This window comes from Pieris brassicae, chromosome 11 (genome assembly GCF_905147105.1).
Source record: "Pieris brassicae chromosome 11, ilPieBrab1.1, whole genome shotgun sequence".
NCBI lineage: Eukaryota > Metazoa > Arthropoda > Insecta > Lepidoptera > Pieridae > Pieris > Pieris brassicae.
The window spans coordinates 14,650,851-14,674,103 of record NC_059675.1 but is presented as its reverse complement, the minus strand read 5'-3'; the positions used below and the strand labels follow the sequence as shown (position 1 = coordinate 14,674,103).

The following is a 23,253-nucleotide window of genomic DNA, read 5'->3' as shown; positions in this document are numbered from 1 at the left end:
CGAATTCAGCCGACGACACATTTACCGTATCACTCGGTTATTGCCCGAAACGGCCACTCCAATTTTCAAAGGATTCGTCGCTCTATTTTGTAGAGAGAATGAGATGCACGTGGTTTTGGGAACCATTTCCGGCGGAACGACCCGTTGCATCGGTGTTAACTAATTTGAATCGCTTTGATGGGATATTAATGGGTGCGACGAGTGACTCTGCCTTGTGTGCCTTGCCTGCCTCTAATATCAAATGTGCTATTTGTTCGCGTAAGCGTTTAGCTTGCCTATTGGTTTGAAAAAAGATTCGACCTGCTTCTAGCCTTTATCGTAACGAAGAAAGGGGAAAAGAACAGCGACTTATCGATGCATGTGACCAGTGCTGTGGTCAGCGAAGCCCTATTAGTATTGCTGCCGTGATCGCTGACCATAAAATTAAACCGACGTGCATTGCTGTGTAGGCAACTTAACAACACGGGCACTTACGTTGTATCTTTGTGTTAGTGTGTGTACAATTACACATGTACAGTGAATTTCAAAAAATCCGTAGTAATTCAAATCCGTCGAAATTTCGTGATCCAAAATCTATTCTGAACGGTAAAAAACACAAGGAATTTATTAAAATTTTTGCTTATCTCCAAAACTAATAAATAAAGAGAAGATCAGAATTTTACAGAAGAATTATAAGCAACGTTTCGGCTTCCTAATCTTTTTAGTAGAAATCGAATGAAATCAGCATTTTTTGAATGATGACAATAGTCGCTCTTAAAACTCTTTTTTATCGAAACAAATTAAATTATATAAACTTATATTTAAATTAATCCGTTATTAATTCGTAATATTTTGTGTCGTATTTGTTTGCAGTCCCAGCACGATGAAGCTGGAATGGACGGAGGGCGAGGACTACGGTCTGGAGGAGGCCGCCTTCTACGAGGGACCCGCGATGGCCGCGCCGCCGCCTCGCAAGCACGTCTCGTTCAGTCTGCGGCTTGACCTGGTACGCTTCCACCTACTAAGTCACTCAGTCCGATCCCAATGCTCACTTCTGTTCCCTTCCCTACTTGGTTGTAGACAAGCCTTATAAAAATAACCGGAATGAATTATCTAACCGGTTCGTCATCGTTGAAATACAACCTTAATCTTGGCTGACTGACGACGGGATATCCGATAGTGAGGAAAAGCTACATCCTCGCAAACCGACTTGTGTAACCCGTTTAGAAATTTCATGAATCCAGTACCCGTGTGCATCAGTGCAGTGTCATCGTAGTCTTTGGTTCTATCGAATGAATGCAACTTCTAATTGCGGTTCGGTTTATGTTGAATCGAATAAAGCTGAGGGGACAAACGCGATTTTCAACTCGCAGAGTGCTCGCGCGAATGGCAATTCAAGAAAGCAAGAGAGAACCTGACAAAAACCCGTCTAAATGGGACTGGTTCGTTGATACTAGAATAACTCGCAAGACATGTAATTGCTAACATACCACTTAAGTAGAATGAGTTCTGCTTGTCGTGTATGGAATACCAATTGCTACTAGTTTTGAGCCGATTGCAATTATTTATTCTTTAAATAGAGCAAATCATAGGTTGCGGTTGCATTTTTTTATTCCAGCAGTTTAGCAACTGTTAGGTTGTGTTAATATTGCTGGCGAAGCCGAGGGAAGGGTTACAAAGTGCTGAATGTCAGCAGGTTAGGTTTGATTAGATGAGCATACGTATATGGTATATCAAAATTTGACAGTGTTTGGCAAAATAAAATAATATACGGCTCGTCAAAGAGCTTTACGATTATAAATGCGTTACTTTAAAAAATATTAAAGAATTAATAAGATATCGTAGTTAGTGGTTAGTGAGGTGTCACTACTACTTTAATGATATTTATGTTTTGGGAAACTTATTTAGTGTCTCCGGTCACGTAACGGGCGTGTTAGGGCCACCACAACCACCGGAAACTGTCTAACAGCGTGATCACAAGCCACCGAAGCGTGTTCGACCTCTTCACAGCACTTTTTATTTTAGCCGAATCAACCTTTAACATGGCTATATATGTGTGTCGTAAATAACGATTGTATTGTAAGTTGCAGACGATTAATCCCCATTATTTGTATCTCACGCGGTTCACTCCCCACCATCAATCAACCAGAATTAGTATATCGAAAAAAAGAGTTTCTATTTCAAAGTGCCCGCTTTTTATTTGTTTTGTTTTATTTTTAAACTTGTCCGTGACACTGACACTAAGCTGCACTAATGAGTTTCGACATTAGCTTACGGCGACCTAATACCTTTCGAGAAGAACGAATGATCAAACGAATGAAATGTCACAAAATTGTATAATAATTTCATAGCTAAGTAAATTTTGATCTATAGCAATAATTATTATATTATAATTATTGATAAATAAATTTGGCTATTAATACTTGTGGAGGTAAGAGAAATATTTATTGAAGCATAGCTCATTAGGGCGAGTCATGCGATATCCGGTGTCTAATTAAAGGGATTCGTCTAGTTATACCCTTAGTGAGCTTCGATGGACGCACATTAATAACTCTCGGATATAAAAATATTACTCAAAACTATTATCAACTATGTATTTTCTATTAATAGCATACATTTCACTGGACATAGCATACTATATATAGCTGTAGAAAAGTTTGACTTGTTGCAACTCACGTACCACCGCGAAGGCGAAGTTTCATTTGGAATTGAGCAAAACAAACGTGGAAAATGCGTTGAATAATAGCGTTGTTTTGTAAATATCATGGTCGTTAGGGAAAATTAGGCAAAACTACAAGCGTTAGTAATTCCGATATTCAAAGTTCTCGGAAAAGAAGGCTACTGATAAGCTAACGTTACCGATGATTATTATCTACCAGTTGTCCATCCATTGATAATATTAAATTACTGGTACGCGGACGAAAGAACCCTCTAGCTTAAATAAATAAATGAAATAAAACTGCCGTCATTTTTAGTCCTAAAACAATTTGAAACTTGGTCTGTAACACATTTTCAGTTTAGTGTAACATTGTCATTTCCCGGTAAAATTTCTTGTCAATGCGATGACAAATGTTTTTAAACATATCTCTTAATCAGAGTGTTGTAATCGATAAACAGTTTGTTTATTTTATTACAATTCACTTTCGACGGCTATCTTGTTATCATTAACACATTGTACATTTTTCATAAATTTATTTAAAGCTGGATTTTAAGCCGTCCCTATACAAGCTTAAACTTGCAGGGAATAATAATTACCAAAATACAATAAGACACGAACGTTCTTCTTTCGACAAATGGCAATTAGTATTGAGTATCCATCAATAAATCAGACACAGTGTTGGGGACGATAAATATAAATGGTTTATCAATCACGAAGGTGAGTTTGTAAAATCACGTGCGGAGGGCGAGCGACCCCTGTCCCTCAACCGTAAATAACCCCGTTGTTTGCTGGTTAATCGTCGTTCGGCCATCGTTGATGCTACCGTAGAATGCCTTAAAAATCATGCAGCCACATTAATGTTGAAATCGTATTCACTCAAAAGAACATTTCGAATATAATACATGTCCTTAAAATACGTTTTGATTCTAAACAGTTGCCGATTCACCTGCCTAACACATGCTAGGCATCCATTTACATACATTTTATTGACATCAAAGTCAATTTGAAGGACTGAGGCTTTCCATTGTCTTTGCGATTTTAAATCTTGCGAGCGGAAGACGCACTCCCTGAATGGAATAATGAACAGAACCTCTTTGGCCTTATCCACTAACGTATTACCTACAAAGAATCCTGACAAATTGGAAACTATCACGAATAAGCCGGGGAGGTATTTGGAACTTTTCTTCTTATCCGGTACACTCTTGACAGAGCGGTCGTGATCACTATGAAGTAGTGGTATTAAACGGGGCAGATATGATGCGTTTCGCCATCGTTGCCTATTAGAGGTCAACCTGCTACACTCGTTGAGTGTACCTCCTACGGCAGACTTGATCTGGTCAGTCAAACGCGTAGGTGACCTTCCGCGCGGTATAGTGCCTTCCATCTTCCCCTGGTATTGGAACTTTGCTTTGTACTAATTAAAGAATCTTATGAGTCGTTTAAATTTTTCAGTGTGATGAGGGCGGCGGCAACGGCGATGCCATCAAGACCGAACCGCCCGAGGCGGAGGAGCCTCGCACGATGCGGAAAGTGCCTTCTCTGTCGGACCTCACCGACCCTGAGACGTCATTGGGTAAGTTTTTAATGACGATCATTTTCTGGAGAAAAATCTAGAATTAAACCATTACATTTATGTTTTATTTAATCTTAAGATAAGTTATCGGCTTTGTTTGATATTTAATATAATAACGCCATTAAAACGAAATATGTTCGGTGTGCCGAGGTATCCAGGTATGACTGTAATTTGCGTGAACGCGTGGCAAGGTTGGTGTCAGGCTCAATCGCCAAGACGCAATAAACGGCGACACGGCCCTGTCCGGCGTAATCTCCTGCTCACCGATTACTCAAATCCTAAACGATTCTTTTGTCTTTCTGATCTTCGCTAATTTAGTTTACTTTAGAGAACGAAACCTTTCTACTTCAATGAAGACGCAAATGATTCAGATTTGCAGTGAACAAGTCTCAAAGGATTTTGTGATCAGATAAATAGTTTTCGGAATGTTAAGTCATACATACCATTTTAATAATGTAAGACACTCGCCGCTTATGTATATAAATATACAAATAATTCATATTCATACTTAGTAAAGGCTTAGTTATACAAATGGAAACTATTGTTATTTAGTGAATTTTGGCCGTTTTGTACATTTATTGTTGCTCTGTGGACCGAATTCGGTTAGGATTGAATGTATAGTAAATATGTATAGCATATGTCTGTAGGTCTCAACGTGTGTACGATTAGCGAATAGATGAACCCCGAATAGAATAATACGTCGCATCCTTGTTAGGAGCGATGCAGTTTCAGTGCGCCGTTTTCATAACCCAGTTTACATGTCATACACTTGACATTGGTATACCAGCAACCTTCCACAGCATCATCATTGAAGTCATTCGGATAATAAATCAATATTAGTTTAGTTACATGGGTTATACCGGCTGAAACTGATCCTGAAAGCGTATTCATGAAGAGTTAGCTATATCGCGGGTGATTGAACTCGGAGTGTGTTCGGGGTGGCCCAAGAATACGGGCCTATTGTTGATATTGTCTTTGTTTTACATGTGTGTATATGGGAACTGGGAACTGATGTGTGTTTGCTACTTTAACGCCAAGTATGCGTAAGCGTATGAAATTGACTTGAACCATCACAGTCGTTTTTTTACGCACGGGATCTTCGCTTACTGGCTTTCGCAAATCTACCAAGGCTTGCCTTTTTGTATACACACAGGCAAGCCATATTATATTTATAGCCAAGCCATAAATGGCATATTTTAGTCTTAAATCTTCTCTAAAATTATTCGTAATTAGATATCGAGGCTCCTAACTAAGGAGAACAATGCAGTAATTTGTTCTATAATATCACACACACTCTGCTGTGACTCATGTTGATTACTTTTAATCAACTATATCAATATATCTATTACGCACACAATCTTGTCCAGTTAATGTTATTTTTATCCATAGCACATCTGGAAAGAGAAATCGCAGACATTTTAACAAGCTCTCGTGTTTTCATCATCATATTAGATACCTCTCTTTGGAATGCGCAAAAAGGTCACAAGCCCAAGAGAAATGGGCCGCCGTAAAATATGAAAATGTCAAGATAAAATCGCCGGTTATTTACCGGTATGAGGCTTCACCCGACACCGTAAAGGATGTTGCGGTGTCCACTTCCCCTCGCTGTTGAAGTATACGCAGGATGTTGCCAAAACTACGTGCCGACTATTACGATATTTACACTCGCCATTACTAAGTTACAGAATTCGCTGTATTTGCAGTGTTGATTGTTTTCTTTACCCAAATAAACATTCCGGTCTTGAGTTTAATGAAACTAGGTGGCTTAAGAGAGCCTTTTTCTGAAAAAATACGTTCCCATCGTGGCAAGTAACTCTATGACGGTGGCGTGTTTCGTTTTTTATGATTTATCAAGCGGAAAGTCTCGAGTGTCATCTGGTTTGGTTGGAACATTATGAAGCCACTGCAGCTACATTTATCTTCCATCCTATTCTTATACTTTTTTGAAGACGTTATAAATTGTAATTGAAGACTATCGTAATGTAATTTTTATAATGTGATACCTTTTTTTAAAGAGTAATCTTTTGCTAGGGACAAATAGAGTGTAAATTAAGATTGCTCCGTTTGCCATAACTGAAATCAGGTTTAGATAAAAAGCATTCGAATGTTTTAAAGAAGTCAGCGCCGTATCAATTGAGAGTCAGAGTCGAGGCTGCGTATAATTTGCAAAAACAAAGCGAGTTATTCCTGAACAAGTTCAGATGTTGACACAAGAGAATTCTCACGAACGGCCTACCATTGCACGTGTTCAACGCACACAGCCACACTTCATTCACCCGATCGAGAAGCTCGTGAATGAACCACGAAAGCTCTCGACGAGTTATGGTCGCCTGGTACCGCGGGCGGACTGGTTGACCGACATGTTGCTATCGAAGCTCGATTTTGTCGACAGCCAACACTGACCGTTCACTCGCCGACGCTCGTTTCATAATAAAATAAAATATTTACTCGTAACATGATAAGAAAACCGTTGTGTACTTAAGATCCTGTTGGAGAATGTCAACTCTGCTATCATCGCATAACATCATAAAAATTGTATCTATAATTTATTCAGAGAATAAATACGACTTCAAAGCTTAAATCTAAACGTTCATTACGTCCACAATTTGACCGCAACAATAATTGGTCCAACCACACACCGCACATACTAGAATTACTTGATAAACAAACTAGTGTAGGCGCACACATAAATCCCTTCTCGAAACTATTTACTAATCTTCTTTCTCTTTTATTTCATACCTACGATGTCGTTGAATCGCATGCACAAAAGTAAAACATTTAATCTAATTTAGGAATTATCGCGCGTTGATTGTTGATTCTTCAAATTAGGTATTACGAGTAATTTTATGTCCATAAATAGAACATGTAGTAATAATTCACATGAACCTAATCAGAGAGATTAAATAAAGTCCTCTATATTTGACACGGTTATTGTAAAAACTATGAAAAGTTATATTGCATATTCCGGTCATAGCTCAGTCATAGGCAGGTAGGAGAGTTTTTTATAAACAGTTTTATTAATTTGACTATTATTATGTCGTGCGCTTGGGTGTTTGAAATGCTCAGCGCGTCCATCACAATCGTATACGCATCCAAATGGGTTCGTCGTCACCTCTCGCTTCTGGCCACTGTATTGTATGCATACTAAGCGAGTAAAAATCATGGGCTCATAGAGAATGTTTTAAGTGAACAAGTCCAATGACTGTTAAAATTCAATATTCTTCGACAAAGGAATTAATGAAACAATATAAACTCTTATGTGTTTGTTTATGGATTATGCCAAACATTAGCTAATCTTATCAAACAGAAAATCTTATTTAATTTGCACTCATAAGTTAGATTTACACAATGTGTTCCGTAGTTAAGATTTTCTTTACATAACAGTAACTAGTAGTAAACTTTTTAAACAATTCCCGAACACCGTTTTCGGGTGAACAGCGCCATCTAGTCATGTTTGTAAATAATCAGTACAGACGTTAGGTGTTTAGAAATCAGCAAGTTCCTTTATTGCCCGCTAGGTGGCGCTGATATTAAGTTTTCTTCCTAAACATAGATGGCGTAAATCGTAACTTTTTTAAATATAATTTGATAATCTAAAGCAAAAGTAAGATTTACATTTTGAATAAATAAAGCAGCTAATCTTTTGAGGTGGCGTTTTATGCCGACTAATTCTTAGTTACTGCAGATAAATTAACAATTAAATAAAGCGAACATTAAACTGGTACTTTTGTTTTTTTATAAACAAACCCTACGACACATAACTAGCTGCTTCTCAGCAACATACGATATTTTTTATCAATTAGATTTTCACCTAGAGATTCCACACCCTCTCTATAATTTCGTAGAGGTAATAAAAGCAAGTTGTTGAAGACCGTTGGTTGTGTGGATGTGACGTCACAGGGGGTAGGTGGTCGCGGGAGGGGGAGGCGTGGGAAACGTGCGGCAGGTGCGCGCGCGCCGGCCACTGATCCTGAACGCACACACACGCATATCACAAGGAAACTATCCGTTATTGAGAAAGTTCCGCTTTTCCCCTATTGCCATGATTTTATCTATAAAGTATAATAACCCAAGACCCAACTTTCATTTATTATAATTATTGTGATAGCGATTTTAGTATCGACATGATCTGCAGAGCCGACGGCGTCGTTGCCAACTGTTTCTTTGTACTTTTTCTGCGCTTGTATTATATTTTATATGAACTGGTATTGGTATTAACCAATTTATAGAATTAATGACTGAACTAGCTGTTCCCAGATTGAAAAAATATGTAAGTGGAATACTTAACCCGAAGTTCTCGAGATATAAAATGAACAAACCCTTCAGCATTATACTATGTATCAATAAGTCTTATACCTAACTAGTTATATACTATTTGCAAAAGTCTTGTGTATAAACGAACGCACCAATTTAACGCGTAACCTGATTACCAGTGGCCAGGACTGGCTCAACAAAAGTCGATAGAAAAATTAGATTCCTCCGTCCTGCCTCTCGACCTCTCTTTGATGTCCATTAATAAAGTTCGCCTCGACCAACGCACAGCCTTTTAACTTTTAAAGCCCCTCGAAATGTAATTAACGGTGTTATTAAAAAGGCCCAAACTTTACTTTTCTACCGACAATTACTATTATTTGTCTCTTGTTAAAGAGGTAATCTAATATTTTACTCGGATACCATATACATATGTATTTGATTATGTTCTTTTGAACGCCCGCATTTAGCACGAGAAAGTTCCAGTTCCAAAGGAAATCCATAGCACATCTAGCAATTATTAGTTTGCCGGTAATGAAATGCAGTAAACAGCCTCGGGCGCCGCGGCTCGGGGTTAACTGCAACTCAAATTGATTAACACTTAATGAGAGGAGTCTTACAGCTCGTCTACATCTATAGATAGATATCATACCTATATGTACTAGTTTCGCAAGTTTTTACGCCAAAATATACGGCATTATTACCGCTATTAACAGCACTAGCTGGTGCCCGCGACTTTGTCTGCCCAGAATAAGTATTTCGAGTAGCTTAAATTTTTTGCAAGTTTATTTCATGGGTGATGAGGAAGCACAAGTTGATAGGCGTTTAGAATATATATCAGAAAGAAACACAAATAACAAATAAAAAAAGTTCTACATGATCACAAAGTTCTAGTGCATTAGCGTGGCGTAGAAAAGAAGCAACATTATGAGTTTAGGGTCTTTGCACGACACTTTTTTGTTCGGTATGGGTTATTTTGTAACTGTGTTTGTCTAAGGAATATCAAAAATATAATATATAAAAAAATATCGGGTATCACATAAAATCTATGAGTGACAGGAACTTCACCATTTTAAATTCATGCACTAGAACGTTGTGATCACGTAGAACTTTTTTTATTTGTTATTTGTGTTTCTTTCTGGTATATACTCTAAACGCCTATCAACTTGTGACTACATCAACAACTCCTCACCCATGAAATAAACTTGCAAAAAATTTAATTAGTAGCAGGAAGGAAAGAGCCAATCGTGTGGTATGTTTGCCCTTGGATAAAACTCAGGCACTGTTCTGGCATCGACACAATGTTATCAGCGTCATAAGATGTCATTTGGAAGCATGTATTGTCTTTCCTTATGTTTTTTAGAAAACGGCGAGACTCATCTGTTTCATTTGAAAAAATTTCTTTAGGAGGTTCGACAGGATCGTCTATTAAAGCAAGAGACAGTTTTCCTCCCGAACAACACATGCCTGCAGCTTCCTCTTCCCATTTAAAGGCACCGCAAAATTTGCATTCTTTATTTATCGCTTCTATTTTATAAGGTTGTGGCTTTCGTAATCAAGAGTGTGTGTGCCCGTTTAAGCCTTCCCAGTTCGAGCTTAATTAGAGCTTTGGAAAAGATTAGACTTTTTACGCTTTCGCGGCTTAATGCTTAGGATGTGCTTTTTTACACTTCCAAAAAATACAGTATGGTAGTTATTATTAAGTTTATACTTTAAAATGCAATACTTGCCTGTTTAATTAAAATTAAAGCTAAATTTTATAGTAAATAATAGACAAAAAACAATTCTAATTTGCTAATTAGAAAACCAAATCACGCTTCCGTCAGTCTATAAATTCTTTAATTACCTATAAATTGTATTTTATTATTGCTGTTAATATAAATGAACCAAAACAACCAAAAAAGGACCTATTACTTACCTACAACATATAATTTAAATAAAAATAAAGTATATTTTTGTAACACTTAGTCAAAAAAAATTGCCAATAACTAACCTTGGGCCTATATTACTTTAAGTACAATGAGTTTTTAACAAATCGCTAGTATTAGTAGGCTTGAAATGAGCGACTCCTCCCCCACCTCACGCGCCGTCGAGCCTTATTGCCTTAACTTTATTGATAATTTGGATTAAAATCCATTCAGAAGCTTTCGCATTTATATTTTTATTAGGTTGATATGCACATTTTGCTCTCATTTCAAATTAGGATTTTGGATTTACATAAATAGGTGTTTCACAGTAAACAATCATCGGAAGTAATTGTCTTGTCATTGTCTATAGATTATTCAACATTCGTTTCACTAGTTTTTTTTTCAGAATTGAAAATTTCTCAATCAAAAATAACAAAAATAACATTGGTTTCTAAGATTCAGTTCAGCTAAACTTAATATATGATTTTATTACTTTCGTAAAATCATAATGTGCCTTGATTTAGTTTGGTTAGTTTACACAAAAAAGGATTATAATAATAACCCCATGACACAAGTTACTAATTAGTAAACTGTCCATATTTGAAGAAGTTACACTTTTCAATTAATGCGCAATTCGAGTTTGTGCCCTTCTATGACAAAACCGTTTAGAATTCTAAAGAACAATTCCTATTTGATTGGCTTTTATGTCTTCTATTTAATAGATGCCTAATTTTTAAATCAATCGTAAGTTATAGTAGGTAGATATTTATTAAAATGGAAATTGTTTTCTTATAGTGAAAAAACAGTAAGAAAGAATTAATTTGTAAAGTTTTAGTTTTATTTAAAAAAAGGCGAAGTGGAACCATTCATAATCTTTAAACGTCATTTTCCAAAATAATTTTAGGTATTATGCCTACCTATATATCATTACTACGAGTATCATCTTGTCCATTCCCACTTTTATTTAAATACGTTCTTTAATTTGAAGCGGTATAGACGGGATGCACATTCAATGTTGGACGAGTTACGAGAAACATTTTGTTATTCTGCTATTCGGGACGGAGCCAAATTCAACAAATCAAAACCCAAGAAAACTTACGAGCCGTACTCGAATTATACGCGCTCGAAGAAACCCAACTCGTTTATATATATTAAAATAGATAATAAAAAAGCCGACAACGTAAACGGTAGCATGTAGTAAACGTAAACGTATGGTAGACAAGCAAACGTCTCACTGAAAAGTGATAATTGGTTAGTGTTGATACTGCTAATCGCATGAAATTGCTTCTAATTCACAACTCGTTGCTTGCGTTATCAATATCGCGTATTTCTTAATATTTAGATACATTTCAAAGACATATTTCCACCCTCCCCTCTACACCTAACAATTTAACAATTACATTTGCATGAAAATATTCATTATATTTATTACGGATTTGCCAAACTTAACTAGTCATTCAAAGTGAGCGAGCGCAATCTTCAGAAGACAAACGTCTAATCAACCAATTCAATGTTGGACTCGATATGCAAAAATATTTATTGTTAATGGTACTAAATAAACGAATACCAGCAAAGTCCATTAGAGGCGTTATCTGCTTATGACGTATAATTATGTAAATGTGCTCCGTTCAGCTCGTTTGGCAAAGTCACGTATGTGTGTCGTTAACATAAAACTATCAAACTCGTGTTATCACCGGTTCGCGAAGGCGATAATGTGGGAACAAAAACCACCTGCAGCTTTCATAGTTCATGTTAAAAGTATTAAAATTAATAAAAATTAAATCACTTAAGCGATTAATAAATCTCGTTTATCGTCAAGTGACCATTTATTTTGTGGGATTGCTGAATTGTCTTTAATTAATTCTAATTGAGAGTCCTTTCGAGCCGTTTGCGAGACGCTTTATTGCAAACGCCCGCATCGGCCGAGACCACGGGCCCTAAATCCGACCCACATGTAGTACAACAACCGAGCAACGCTTTTAATTTCACACGAAAATCGAAGCTCCGTTAAGACTCTAATCGATTTCTGCGATATCCTGCCCACATTAAGGAAATATTACGAAGTCAGTTACGAGAACGCCCGGATTTAGCTTTGAACCGATTTGTTTTACTTACCGAGAAAAGAAGCGAACGCGACGCGGTTTTCGGCGTCACACGGTTCGCTACCGTCGGCGCTGCAGTCTTGTATTTCATTAGCTAGAAATCCGGAGAGTGTTTTTCCGGGGTTCCCGGCACATCCACAATGGCGCCGTTTCCGGCCAGGTTCCCGCCAAAACAGAAATAAACTGACCCACTTGCGCGGCCGCACGTCCGGCTACCTCGCGCTGTCAGCGTTTCCGGAAACTTGTCATATTTTATGCTTTATGATTTTTACGTACGTTTACGTCGTTATATTTCGACGCTGAGCCTATTTCCCAAAGTCAGATGGGTCTGAACTAGAAAATAAATGATATAAATGAAAACGAATGTGAACACGTAGGACCGTGTGATGAGCGAGCTCCGAAGGCTTGCATAACCGCCGCCGAAGTTTTTGGAGCGGAAAGGTACACGAGGCGAATTGCTACACCGTGACCTTGCACGCCGATTTATGTATGAGCACCCATTATGCTTGTAAACACGCATATTTCGTGCGAACTAAATATGTTTCAATAACGTAAATAACTTGCCAATACCAATATTTTTCAAAAGTAAACTTGTCAGGTAATGTGAGTCATTAATCGCTTAAACGCTTATCTGATTGAACAAGTTTACTTTTCGCGTTTACCAAAGGTTTGTGGATATAGAGGCAGAGTTTACGAGCGCAAGAGCATTATTGTCGCATCGCATCGTTGGTACCAAATCGGACTCGGCTCTGAACGATGGCCGCGGCCTCTTTGTCGGCGCACATCAAACACATCGCACGCGACTCGTTGCCTTCGTAGAACAAGAGGTCCGAGGTTCGATACGCCAACCTAATCGAAGAGCTCTTTTTTCTGAGAAAAGAATCGGAACAAAACTGATAACAGTTATACAAATTTTAGCTTTTCCACGAATCATTTGTTTACTAACTCATTCCCTATACCGAGATCTACGCCATAATGTTCTGATTACTGATTAAAGTACATATCAGATCATTATTGTGAGCTTATCGCCCCGTACAACACAGTACTCAAAGTTCGTGGTATCTCGCTAAGATCGCAGCCGAGATTGAAACGACGCGGCTAGTTGGCCCCTGATTGAGCCGTACCTATCATTTGTTCGTTTTGTTTTTTTATTTGCCCCGAGTGATGGCTACCAGTCTTTTTGTGTTCTTATTTGATGTGAGCTTGAACTTTCTCTGTGTATTTGGGTTGAGCACGTCGCTTTATTACTTTACACCTGTGGTTACCTCGTAATCTAACGATAAACATATTTCAGTGCTATTATTTATAATTGGGCTGAGATTATTTTCTTTTTTATCTCAGAGAATACATATAGCAATTGTGATTCCCATTCAATATGTAAGTAGGTATGTATTTAGATGAATAGTTAATTTACTCATTAGTGAGCAGTTAGTATATTGAACCTACCTTAGGTGCAGAGAGTTCAAATAGGTTTGCGCTTACATGAACTACTTAAAAGGGACTCTGTTGTAAACGAAGAGCGTTTGAATTCCTATAAGAGTGCAGTACCTATGTGAGTGTAGTTTTGTCTATACTAGATACTGGTTCACGGTACTTGGGCGGCAGGTGTTTCGAAGCAGCCTCCTCCCATTGCGCCGGCGCCGTCTCACGATTTAAAGAGCATTGCACTGGTCGGGATTTACAAGATCACTGCGGGCGATGCGCAAGGTGCAACCTCACCGGTCACCCCGAGGGATTCTCGGAGCGCGTTGAACTTTTTCGCATGGCTTATCAGCCCTAAAGTGCAAGGGTCACGTTTTCTTTTCACTTTTCATTTCTCTGCTCACCATCACCTACTTGAGAGCGCAATTTCTTTTAATTTATTGTCGTATCACCTCTTACGACCAATTATTTTTTAATTCGCTACAGCCAGCTTTCTTTAAACGTGTAATTGGCTCGGCTACCGTCTTCAATAAAGTTTGGATCCCGCTATCACTAGTGTAATCAATTCGAAGCAACCGTTTCACTGCTTCGACTAAACTGTGTGGCATTGTGTTATGTATTCGTAGATGTATTCGAATAAACGAAACAATTAAACGGACTCGATGTTACGTATTTTGTAATTAAACTTTTTAGAATATTATAAAAATACTTAAAACTTGAAAGCTCCATCTCTGTAAGTGGGTAGCTGTACAATTAAGTCGCCAAGTTGTTAAGTTAATAAATAAAGCAATCAAATAAACGTCGGCGTGTTTTCGATCTAAAGCACAAGCGATGCAGCGGTTAAAAGGGTTGAGGGAGGACGTTATTCATCACTCGCCGTGCGTAATGCACTCAAAATTTATTTGCGTTTAACCAAGACACAGTGTCGCTTTCGAAAGCACACATTCTTCAAACTGTTTTTCTTTATGAAAGAGTTTTACGACTGCGTCTCTCCTCCATTAATTTATACGAAAATAGATCTATTACAACCATAAAGGACTCTATTCTTGATATTCTTTCATTTTAATTTATGCCTTTTTTTTTAAACCCTGAAACACTTAGACAAAACACTGGAGGCATTTGAAAGATCTTTTCGATTACAGCGTCGAGACAAAGGAGTTATTATTTAATCAGTAATTCGAATCGGTACCAGCAATTTATTCGTAAGTAGTTTCGATGTCGGACTGTCAGTAGTTTTTATCACGCGCTCGTGTGAGTGCACAAACACATACGTCCGATTAATTTAACATACATCATTCAACTATGAATGGGATGCTGCGACCGACATGTCGCAGGGCTACCAGGCACTTCCTTTTCTGTTTTATAAGATATCTATCTAGATATCTTTATTATTATTTACTTGTAGGCGATTCCGGTTAAGAAAAACCTTACTTTTAATGTTTATTCTATTTAACTTCATTTGCAAAGATACAACAAAACAAAATAAGTGTGTTATTACAGAGAGGTAGGTCTTCCGCCGAAGGAAACACAGATTTATGGCAGTAAAGGTGAAAGTATGCAACGTTACCGGCGCCCGCGAGCTCGATGCATAACCCTATAAATAATGTTGCGAATGTAGGTGTAATTCCCACGGTGTGCGAAACTGGTCGCGATAAGCCCACGGCTCGCGGCCACTTAAATTAGTGCTACGGTGACAGTTTCCTGCCGAACCACCACCGCCTCACCACCGCCTCACCACTGCCACGCCGCGTCACGGAATCGGGCCTTTGAAAGGGTTTGACTCCACCGACGCTGCTTGCGCTACTGTCAGTTAACTGCATTAGTGTCGTAATTTATACGTTGCCATACTTCGTTGCTGCGTTTTCACCTTCAAGTCGTATTCGGTTATTGACTCGTCGCTGATGGCGATAAGAGATGAGTTGGAGCACACAAAAAGCGGTGTAATTGGGCGTAGTCTTGAGTCGTAAAGATTTTTTCTTTGCTAACTCTGAGCATCATAATTTAAGAAATAATATTAATCTTCGAAGCGCGAGAACCTTTCAAAACATTCTTTCCGTTATGTTTCTTAATGGACGGTTTAATAATATTGTATTTAATTAATTAAACCGGTCTCGTTCGGACTGTCAGCGATTGACACTCGTGGGAAATTATTTTGGACGTGTATAAATATATATTTTTAGAAAATTATGAAAAGTTTATTGAAATTTATTTTATTATATATTGAATTCATGGACAAAATATGTTTGCGTCGCATGTCACGGATAGGTTGAGTTCATGTGACGGTTCCAGTCTGTTACACAGATCATGATGTGACCACTGGAGCCTGTCAAATGCTCGTTTTAAGCGAACGTCCATATCGCATGCTCCATTTGCTGATCACTCAAGAAAACTCGTCCATAGCGTTAACCTCAAACGTTAACCCTTCGAGTTACAATTAGGTCTCTCGGTCGGATCTCATCAAGTGAAATTGTCATTTCGCCCCTCTTAAAGGGAATTAATCTTTTCGTTGGGGTGTCGGGTATTTACATCTGAAAATAGCCCGTGGCAACATCTCATTAGAGCCGTCGGCGATCGGCTCCGCTTTGAAAAATGTCTTCGAGCGAAACTCCTTTGACGACCGCTGAAGGGTTAACCACAAATAAATACGGAAGCGGGTGACGCTTGCTTTTTAATAGTTTTTAATTAGGAAACAGTTTAATTTCCAAACGGTCGGAAGCTGAGTGGCCGACACCCGTCACGATGGCAAATAGGCGTGTGAAGTGTTTACAAACTTGCGTCTTAATTAAAAGCCGATGAAAGATAACAAATTAGCAGACTCGAATGATTGGTCAATAATATTATATGTCCAACAGCTGGTTCGGGAGTAACTCGGCTTCGTAACTAATAAAAGCCTATTGACGTTTTTATTGCCAGTTCTGCAAACCTAATAACTAGTAAGATAATTCATCATCAGTCACTGAATTGTGAACATTTTGTTAATATTGAAACGCGAACAGAACATTCTAAGGATATGTAAATTGTGCTTCGCCGAGGTTATTTACTGTTATGCACCCTTACACTATCCCCTGATGTCAGAACTGATTCTATATACAAATAGGTATATATAGAACCAGTTTTGATAGAAAGACATCAGTATCAAATTTCAATTACCAGTGAAAGACTCCGGATGACCACGCCTCTTCCTGAATTAAAAAAGAAGACAGTTACATGTCTCTCCCCTTTTCTATAACGGATTGACGGGTGAAGGGTAACCGATCTACTTCTTTTGTCACCTTTATTTAATTCACTGATTATGCTTAGTAACGATATTTATTAAAGCAAGTGTTTATTTAAAATAGATTTTTCTTAATTAATACCATTATTTATAACATATTAGATATTCATAATGTGTCCAGTTAATGCGTCATCCGAAGTCAAATGCCAAATTATGCATATCTGATACAGGATGTTTTGTGGTCCGTACGTAATTTCCGGTTACGTACCAGCAGACTAACAGCCTTATACGAGGTCTTAGTGGCAACTTTAAGACATCAACCAGAACCTGAACCTAACACCTTGCACGTGATTAGACACTTTCTGACTTGACTTTCTAAAGTTGCTGTAAACTGTGTATAGTCTACATACTAAGAAATACTTTTTGAGTTTTTCCCTACTCTTTTAATATGAATGTTAGCCACTTTCGAAGCGTTCTCCCATCTTTAAAAGTCTCTTACACAAGAATAAAGGAAATATTGTTTAATTACTTGTGTAAAAAGCGAGGATATGTACGATTTGTCTGCCTCATGTTTTTCTGAATGGGCATTCTCAACTGTTAAATTAGTTTTAGCAGGAGGCTTCTAGTTTTTCATGTAATGTTAAACCGGTCTGGTTCATTCATAACGGACTCGCCCAACAAGTCATCTAAGCCTCACACATTCAACTTTTGCCTCAACTATTTGTAGACGAGTATAGTTATATTATATTAAAACAAAGCATCATTACACCTAATACTTTTAGGTAGATTGCGTTTATTTCTTAAAGTTTATATAAAATTCACGATAATAATTTCTAAACATATTAACATCGAAACAAGGAAAGTGTTGCCATAAGTGTTATTTCTTCAATTTGAATTCTCTCGAGTCGTTAGCTATTTTAATAGTAAAAAATTAGAACAGTAATATTATTGAATTTAACGTTTGCATAAAACGGAAATCCAAGAGGTTATTTTTTGTGTGTGTGATTAATCTCACCGAAGTTGTTTTATTGGTGCAGATACATTTCGACATTTAATAAATTAATATTAAAGTGCTTATTTAATTTGCGTTTCCTTTCCAATTAAAAAAAAACAACTCACAAAAACTTGAGATTTTAGTTCAGTGCAGTCTAAATTTAGACAACAGTTTTAATAATTAATTGCGATTTAATAGTTTATCCGTATAAGGAACTTGATATTATAATAACGTCACATTCTGCAATGGCTTTGTTTTCTCAGGCAAAATAAACTTTTTAAAGCCGACTAAGTTTAAAGTTTAACCTTTGATGCCAAAGTAATCCAAATGGTAGTCATTCGTAATGGCGAACGGCGCTATAGAATCAACAGAACAGGTAAGAGAGGCCGACTGTCAGCAGATCGTTTATTTTTGTCATATGGTGGGCTAAAATTAACTCGGTTATTTAGTGTATTGGAAAAACAAAACCCGTGAAAAATCACCTCGCGCCTTATGATGAATCATTTCTCGAAAGCGGGCGCTCTCCCGCCAAAATATTTCCGAAACATGATGTGTTGATTTGTTGGTCTCATCGAGTGATATATCGCGATCGTTTCATTTGACACGTCTCAAGCTTGTCATCTTTATTATCGGCATCGTTATAGCCTTCATATTTTTCCTCTTTCACCAAAAATATTATTAGGTACCTACCTACAGCCTTCCCATCACTAACGTTGTAATCATTCAAGAACCTCAATTATGATTGGTTATTACATTTGTAAACTATTTTCTTCTCCTGATTTTTAGCTCTTTTTTAAATATGTAGTTACATGTTGTAGATGTAGAAGATAGAATTGGCTCTCCCTCTCTCTCAGCTAATTAGTGTCAAATCTCTATTTGGTTTTCATAGTTTATCCATGTTCAACATAAGTACGGCTCTAATATAGTGCACCCGAAAGATGGCCGTGTTGTTTAGGGTATTAGAGAAAACACGTTGTTTATTTGAAAGCTACATGGTACACGTAGGTAATCCGAATAGAATATGATAACAGGCTTAACAATGAACACAATACAAAGTCGATAGAACACATTCATAATTGAAAGGTGATACAATAATCGCCCAGGGTATCAAATGACAGAACAAATCGCTCGTGCATAATCGCAAAGTGTGTTTTTTGTAAAAACCTACGAGGACAATCGAACTATATCCGGTAAAACTCAAAAGTCGGACGAAACACAAAAACTGCTCATTATGGCAGAATAACTAAAGGTGAAATTAGACGGAAACATCGTTTACATAAAGGTGGTTTTCGTTTCGAGCAGGTTCACGTTTGGAGCTTTGTAAGGTACGATTTGTAAAAAGATGCTCCTTTTGTGGCTGCAGACAGTGTGGCACCGAACCTTTTTTGATTGTGCCAAAAATCTACACGAAATTGTAAAGCAAAAAAGATGCTCGCGTTTCGTTCCATGTGAGGCCGTTCGTAACTTCGTTCGCCTTAACGTTTAATTAAGGTGAAGGAAATTGCACGTAAAAGTGTACAAAGTCAGTTACTTAAGATGCGATTTGTTCTTGTATGTGCTGCTATTTTGGCATAGAGTATATACAGCATAGCGTGGAAGTTTCCTAAAGAAACGTGAAACTATTTATTCGTTGGGAGCGAAGCGCGTGGCCAGCGTGAGACGGTTGGCGAGGAGATAGTGGCCACTCATTCATTACGAGTTCTTCGCACCTCGACAACCACAAAACGCATACCATTCACTAGAATCGAGTAAATCAACCGAGAATATAGACGCCGCAATGGGACACAACGGGTGAAGCTTCCTCAGACGGAAAGCGGCTTTCCGCTCCGGCCCGAACGACCACTTTCGCCTAGGCCTTTTATTAGTTACATCTTTTTTCAATGTCTATTTCGAGTCAATTCCATACTCGAGCTAACGGAACGAATGAGGAATAAAAGACCATTCTGACAAATGATAATACACCTTCTCGGGATCAGACAAGACTCAATTTCGTCTACGCGGCGTGAGGACTTGCGTGTTTATGAATGAGTGTTTGATTTTATGAATGAAGCTCAGCATCGTGAGCGGAAGCTAAGCCGGGCGCGGTGCGCCTTTCCCGCACGGGCAGTTTCATTAATAATTAAAACGCTAGTAGCAGAGTGACCGGATGCGGCCGCAGAGATGATTTCTAGCCGCCTCGCGTTATGTGCGATGCCGTTCCGCGGCAATTGAACGGGTACAAAGTTTAGGCCCCATCTTATCGCACTCACCAAGTCGCACGACGCGAAAGCAATAAACAAACGAAATGGTTATTCGGCCAACTTTTATAATAAGCGAGCGGTAATCTCAGACGACGCAATATTTTTATAACGGTCGGAAAATATTAAATTAAATTCGACTACCTCATTACGCAATCGCTATCGGAATAGTACCGAGGAGCGGGATAGATATATCTCGTGGCACGGGTTAAAGAGGGAGGGAGGAGCGTTAAAACGAAAGAGTGGAATATGACAAAGCAGTAAATGAATGAGATAGAGACTGCGGCTAGATACGCACATCCGGCGGCCGCTTCCTGTCCCTGGAGCCGTTCCGCGGACGCGATATTATCGACTGTCGAAGTTTGTGCAATCGTCTCGCTCCTAACTTTTTCTTCATCTGCTCGAAATTAATGTGATTGTGTCGAGTGAATGCGGACGGATAAATTCGGAATAATTAATGAGATACACGGGCCATGAAATAGATTCATTTCCTTTCAGACTTGTTTTACGGTATAATATTTACAATCACTTTTCTATTCTCAGCGGATCAGTGTTCCACGATTCGTTCGTCATAAATCCCGTTAATAATGTTTCGATGAAATCAATAACGAGACACATCTAAAACCAATAAAACCCCATTCATATGGAAAGGGTCTTAGATAAATGTAACCGTTTACCACACACTGTTTGTTTAAATGAGAGCGTGCATAATTGAATTTGGTCGCTTAGTGGGCTAGTTGGAGCATCCTGCGCCCACGCACCCTTTAATTGTGCTACTCTTTTTGTTTAGTTGTCCCCGCCTTAACTCGATTAGGACAATCAGAAGCGCTCTTTGACCCGTGTCGCCCCGGCGTCTGCGAGGACCGCACTAATTACAACCGGCGCTCATTGCCATTTCCGCTATTTCCTATTTCAGTCAATTCAAGTTTTTCACTTTTTTTATGTTATCGCAGCCAGCTACTCACTTATTTCTCGTTTTGTTCTTATGCCTGATCGATAACTTAAATGTATTCGTCTCGTCTAGCTGGTAATAGCACAATAATGATGTTTATTCCCATTTCTACTCAATTAAATGCTTCGTTTAATTCAAGCGTAATTATAACTGCGTCGCTATCATAATAATTTGGATTTTATTTGTAGTGGGACAGGGTCTATTTTTGTGTAAAAGATGAAGGGGACACGTGGCGTTGTCGCTCTGACAAACTCATTTATGAATGAACTCACAGATCGAGCGACTTCCGGCTAACTGTTGAGATAGTACGACGCTCTTCCTGGTTCCTGCTTTGGTATAATTACTCACCAGCGTACACGGGCCCTTTAACCTGTCGTGTATACCGTATATGGCCTCTAAGGGTTTTACTTATGAAACGAAAAAGCCGATCAAAATTTTGTATCGATCGAACGTTCATATCGAGATGGCTCAGACTCGCTATTAACAACGAGCGACCGAGTGGATCGGCTGACCTAAAACAAACTTTATGAATACAGCGTAAAGTTAAATGTAGAATGAGACAAGGCGTGGTGTGGTGTTTTTCTCAGTTCCATCCCGTCATTTCACCGTTACGCAATATATCGTAAATAATTAGCGGAAGTCGATATTCCTGTGTCTTATGGAGATGTCGAGTATCTGGTTTTTTAGCCGGACATTTCCTGCCTTAACGGGCCTCGCTTGGATCTTGCGCTACGGCTTCTCTAATTCGCATACACTCGGAGGCCCACATTGTTGCATTTCTACTTTTTATTTATGAAAAAACGTAACTATTTCATAAAGATTGAGCTGACAAATTAAATCGATTTTTGCTTAAAAGTATTTGTCGGTTCGGACTTATGTTAATGAGCGAGCCGCAAAAAAAGTATTATTAAGCTTTGCAAGCCGTTAAAGGGGCTCCGATCGATGGGCATGGCCAGCATTGCTCGGGGGTATTACCAAACCAATGCATTTTCACACGTCTTGAGTTTTTGCCTCGCATTCGCTCTTGAGTGCTCGTATGACTTTTGCCAAATTGCACAATTCAGCTCCCAATGCCGCCGCAGGCTGTAACTTCTGTTTTTTGACGAATGTCGTTACTGATTAATTGTAATGCCTTTTACCGGCTCGGTTTAAATCAACTTTGTCCTTATCATTTGATCCTTGTCATCAAAAGTAAATAATGTTCGCCTTCTTGGACAAAAAACGTTCTCACGTCTGACATAAACAAGGCCAATACTAATTTATTCATGAGCCAAACCGCAGAGCTATCTATTACGAACAAACTTTTTATACAATATTTGTCAAGAGCGATGAAAACCCGCAGATAATATAATAAAAGCAGAAAGGGGCGCGTTAATGAGTCGTTATGCCTTGAATAAATTGTGGAGATCATAAAGTGGTTGTTTTGTTCTCACGCCGGCGCTACTACTCGCCGGAGATTATGACTGTTACGACAGCCTACTTCGAGACCGGTCCGACGAACTGACCTCAGGTTCAAAAAGCGATTAACTTTTATTTTATTTTAAAGTGCCTCTGAAAGCGCATGAAGACCCGGTACTTTGATTTCATTAACAGTGGGACGTTGAATCACCTTAACCCTTCATGCCTCTCTGTTGGCACAACAAACAGTGTGAGTAAACCTGGGTGACACTTGGTCAGTAATGCAGCAGGCATTTCTCGTTTAACGACATGAATCGATGCACACGTAATCCTTATCTCATAACTCAGTCCACAAAGCCTTTTTCATTTTAACTTTATTAATGTTTCACGTATGTTTATATTTACATAAAGTATTGCTAATATTTTTCACTTGGAAATCGTCTTCCGTTGTTGGATGACGTATGACTAAACAAGAATCGTAGTTGGTAATGAATGAAATTACATTTAACTAGTTCTAGTAATTTCTCCTTGGATGTAGCGACGAAAGCAGACCTACAAGGTTCAT

The 23,253-nt window shown here is 38.3% G+C and overlaps 1 protein-coding gene across 2 annotated transcripts in view; it reads left to right on the top strand.

Moving 5' to 3' along the window:
- LOC123716051 (ETS-like protein pointed) overlaps nt 1-23,253 on the top strand; it is a 59,070-nt gene that overhangs the window by 7,617 nt on the left and 28,200 nt on the right. For both annotated transcript variants that reach the window (XM_045671548.1, XM_045671547.1), the window contains exons 2-3: nt 853-985; nt 4,091-4,211. In XM_045671548.1, the coding sequence (XP_045527504.1) occupies nt 863-985; nt 4,091-4,211 (244 nt within the window). In that variant the 5' untranslated portion in view covers nt 853-862. The remainder of the gene's footprint in view (nt 1-852; nt 986-4,090; nt 4,212-23,253) is intronic.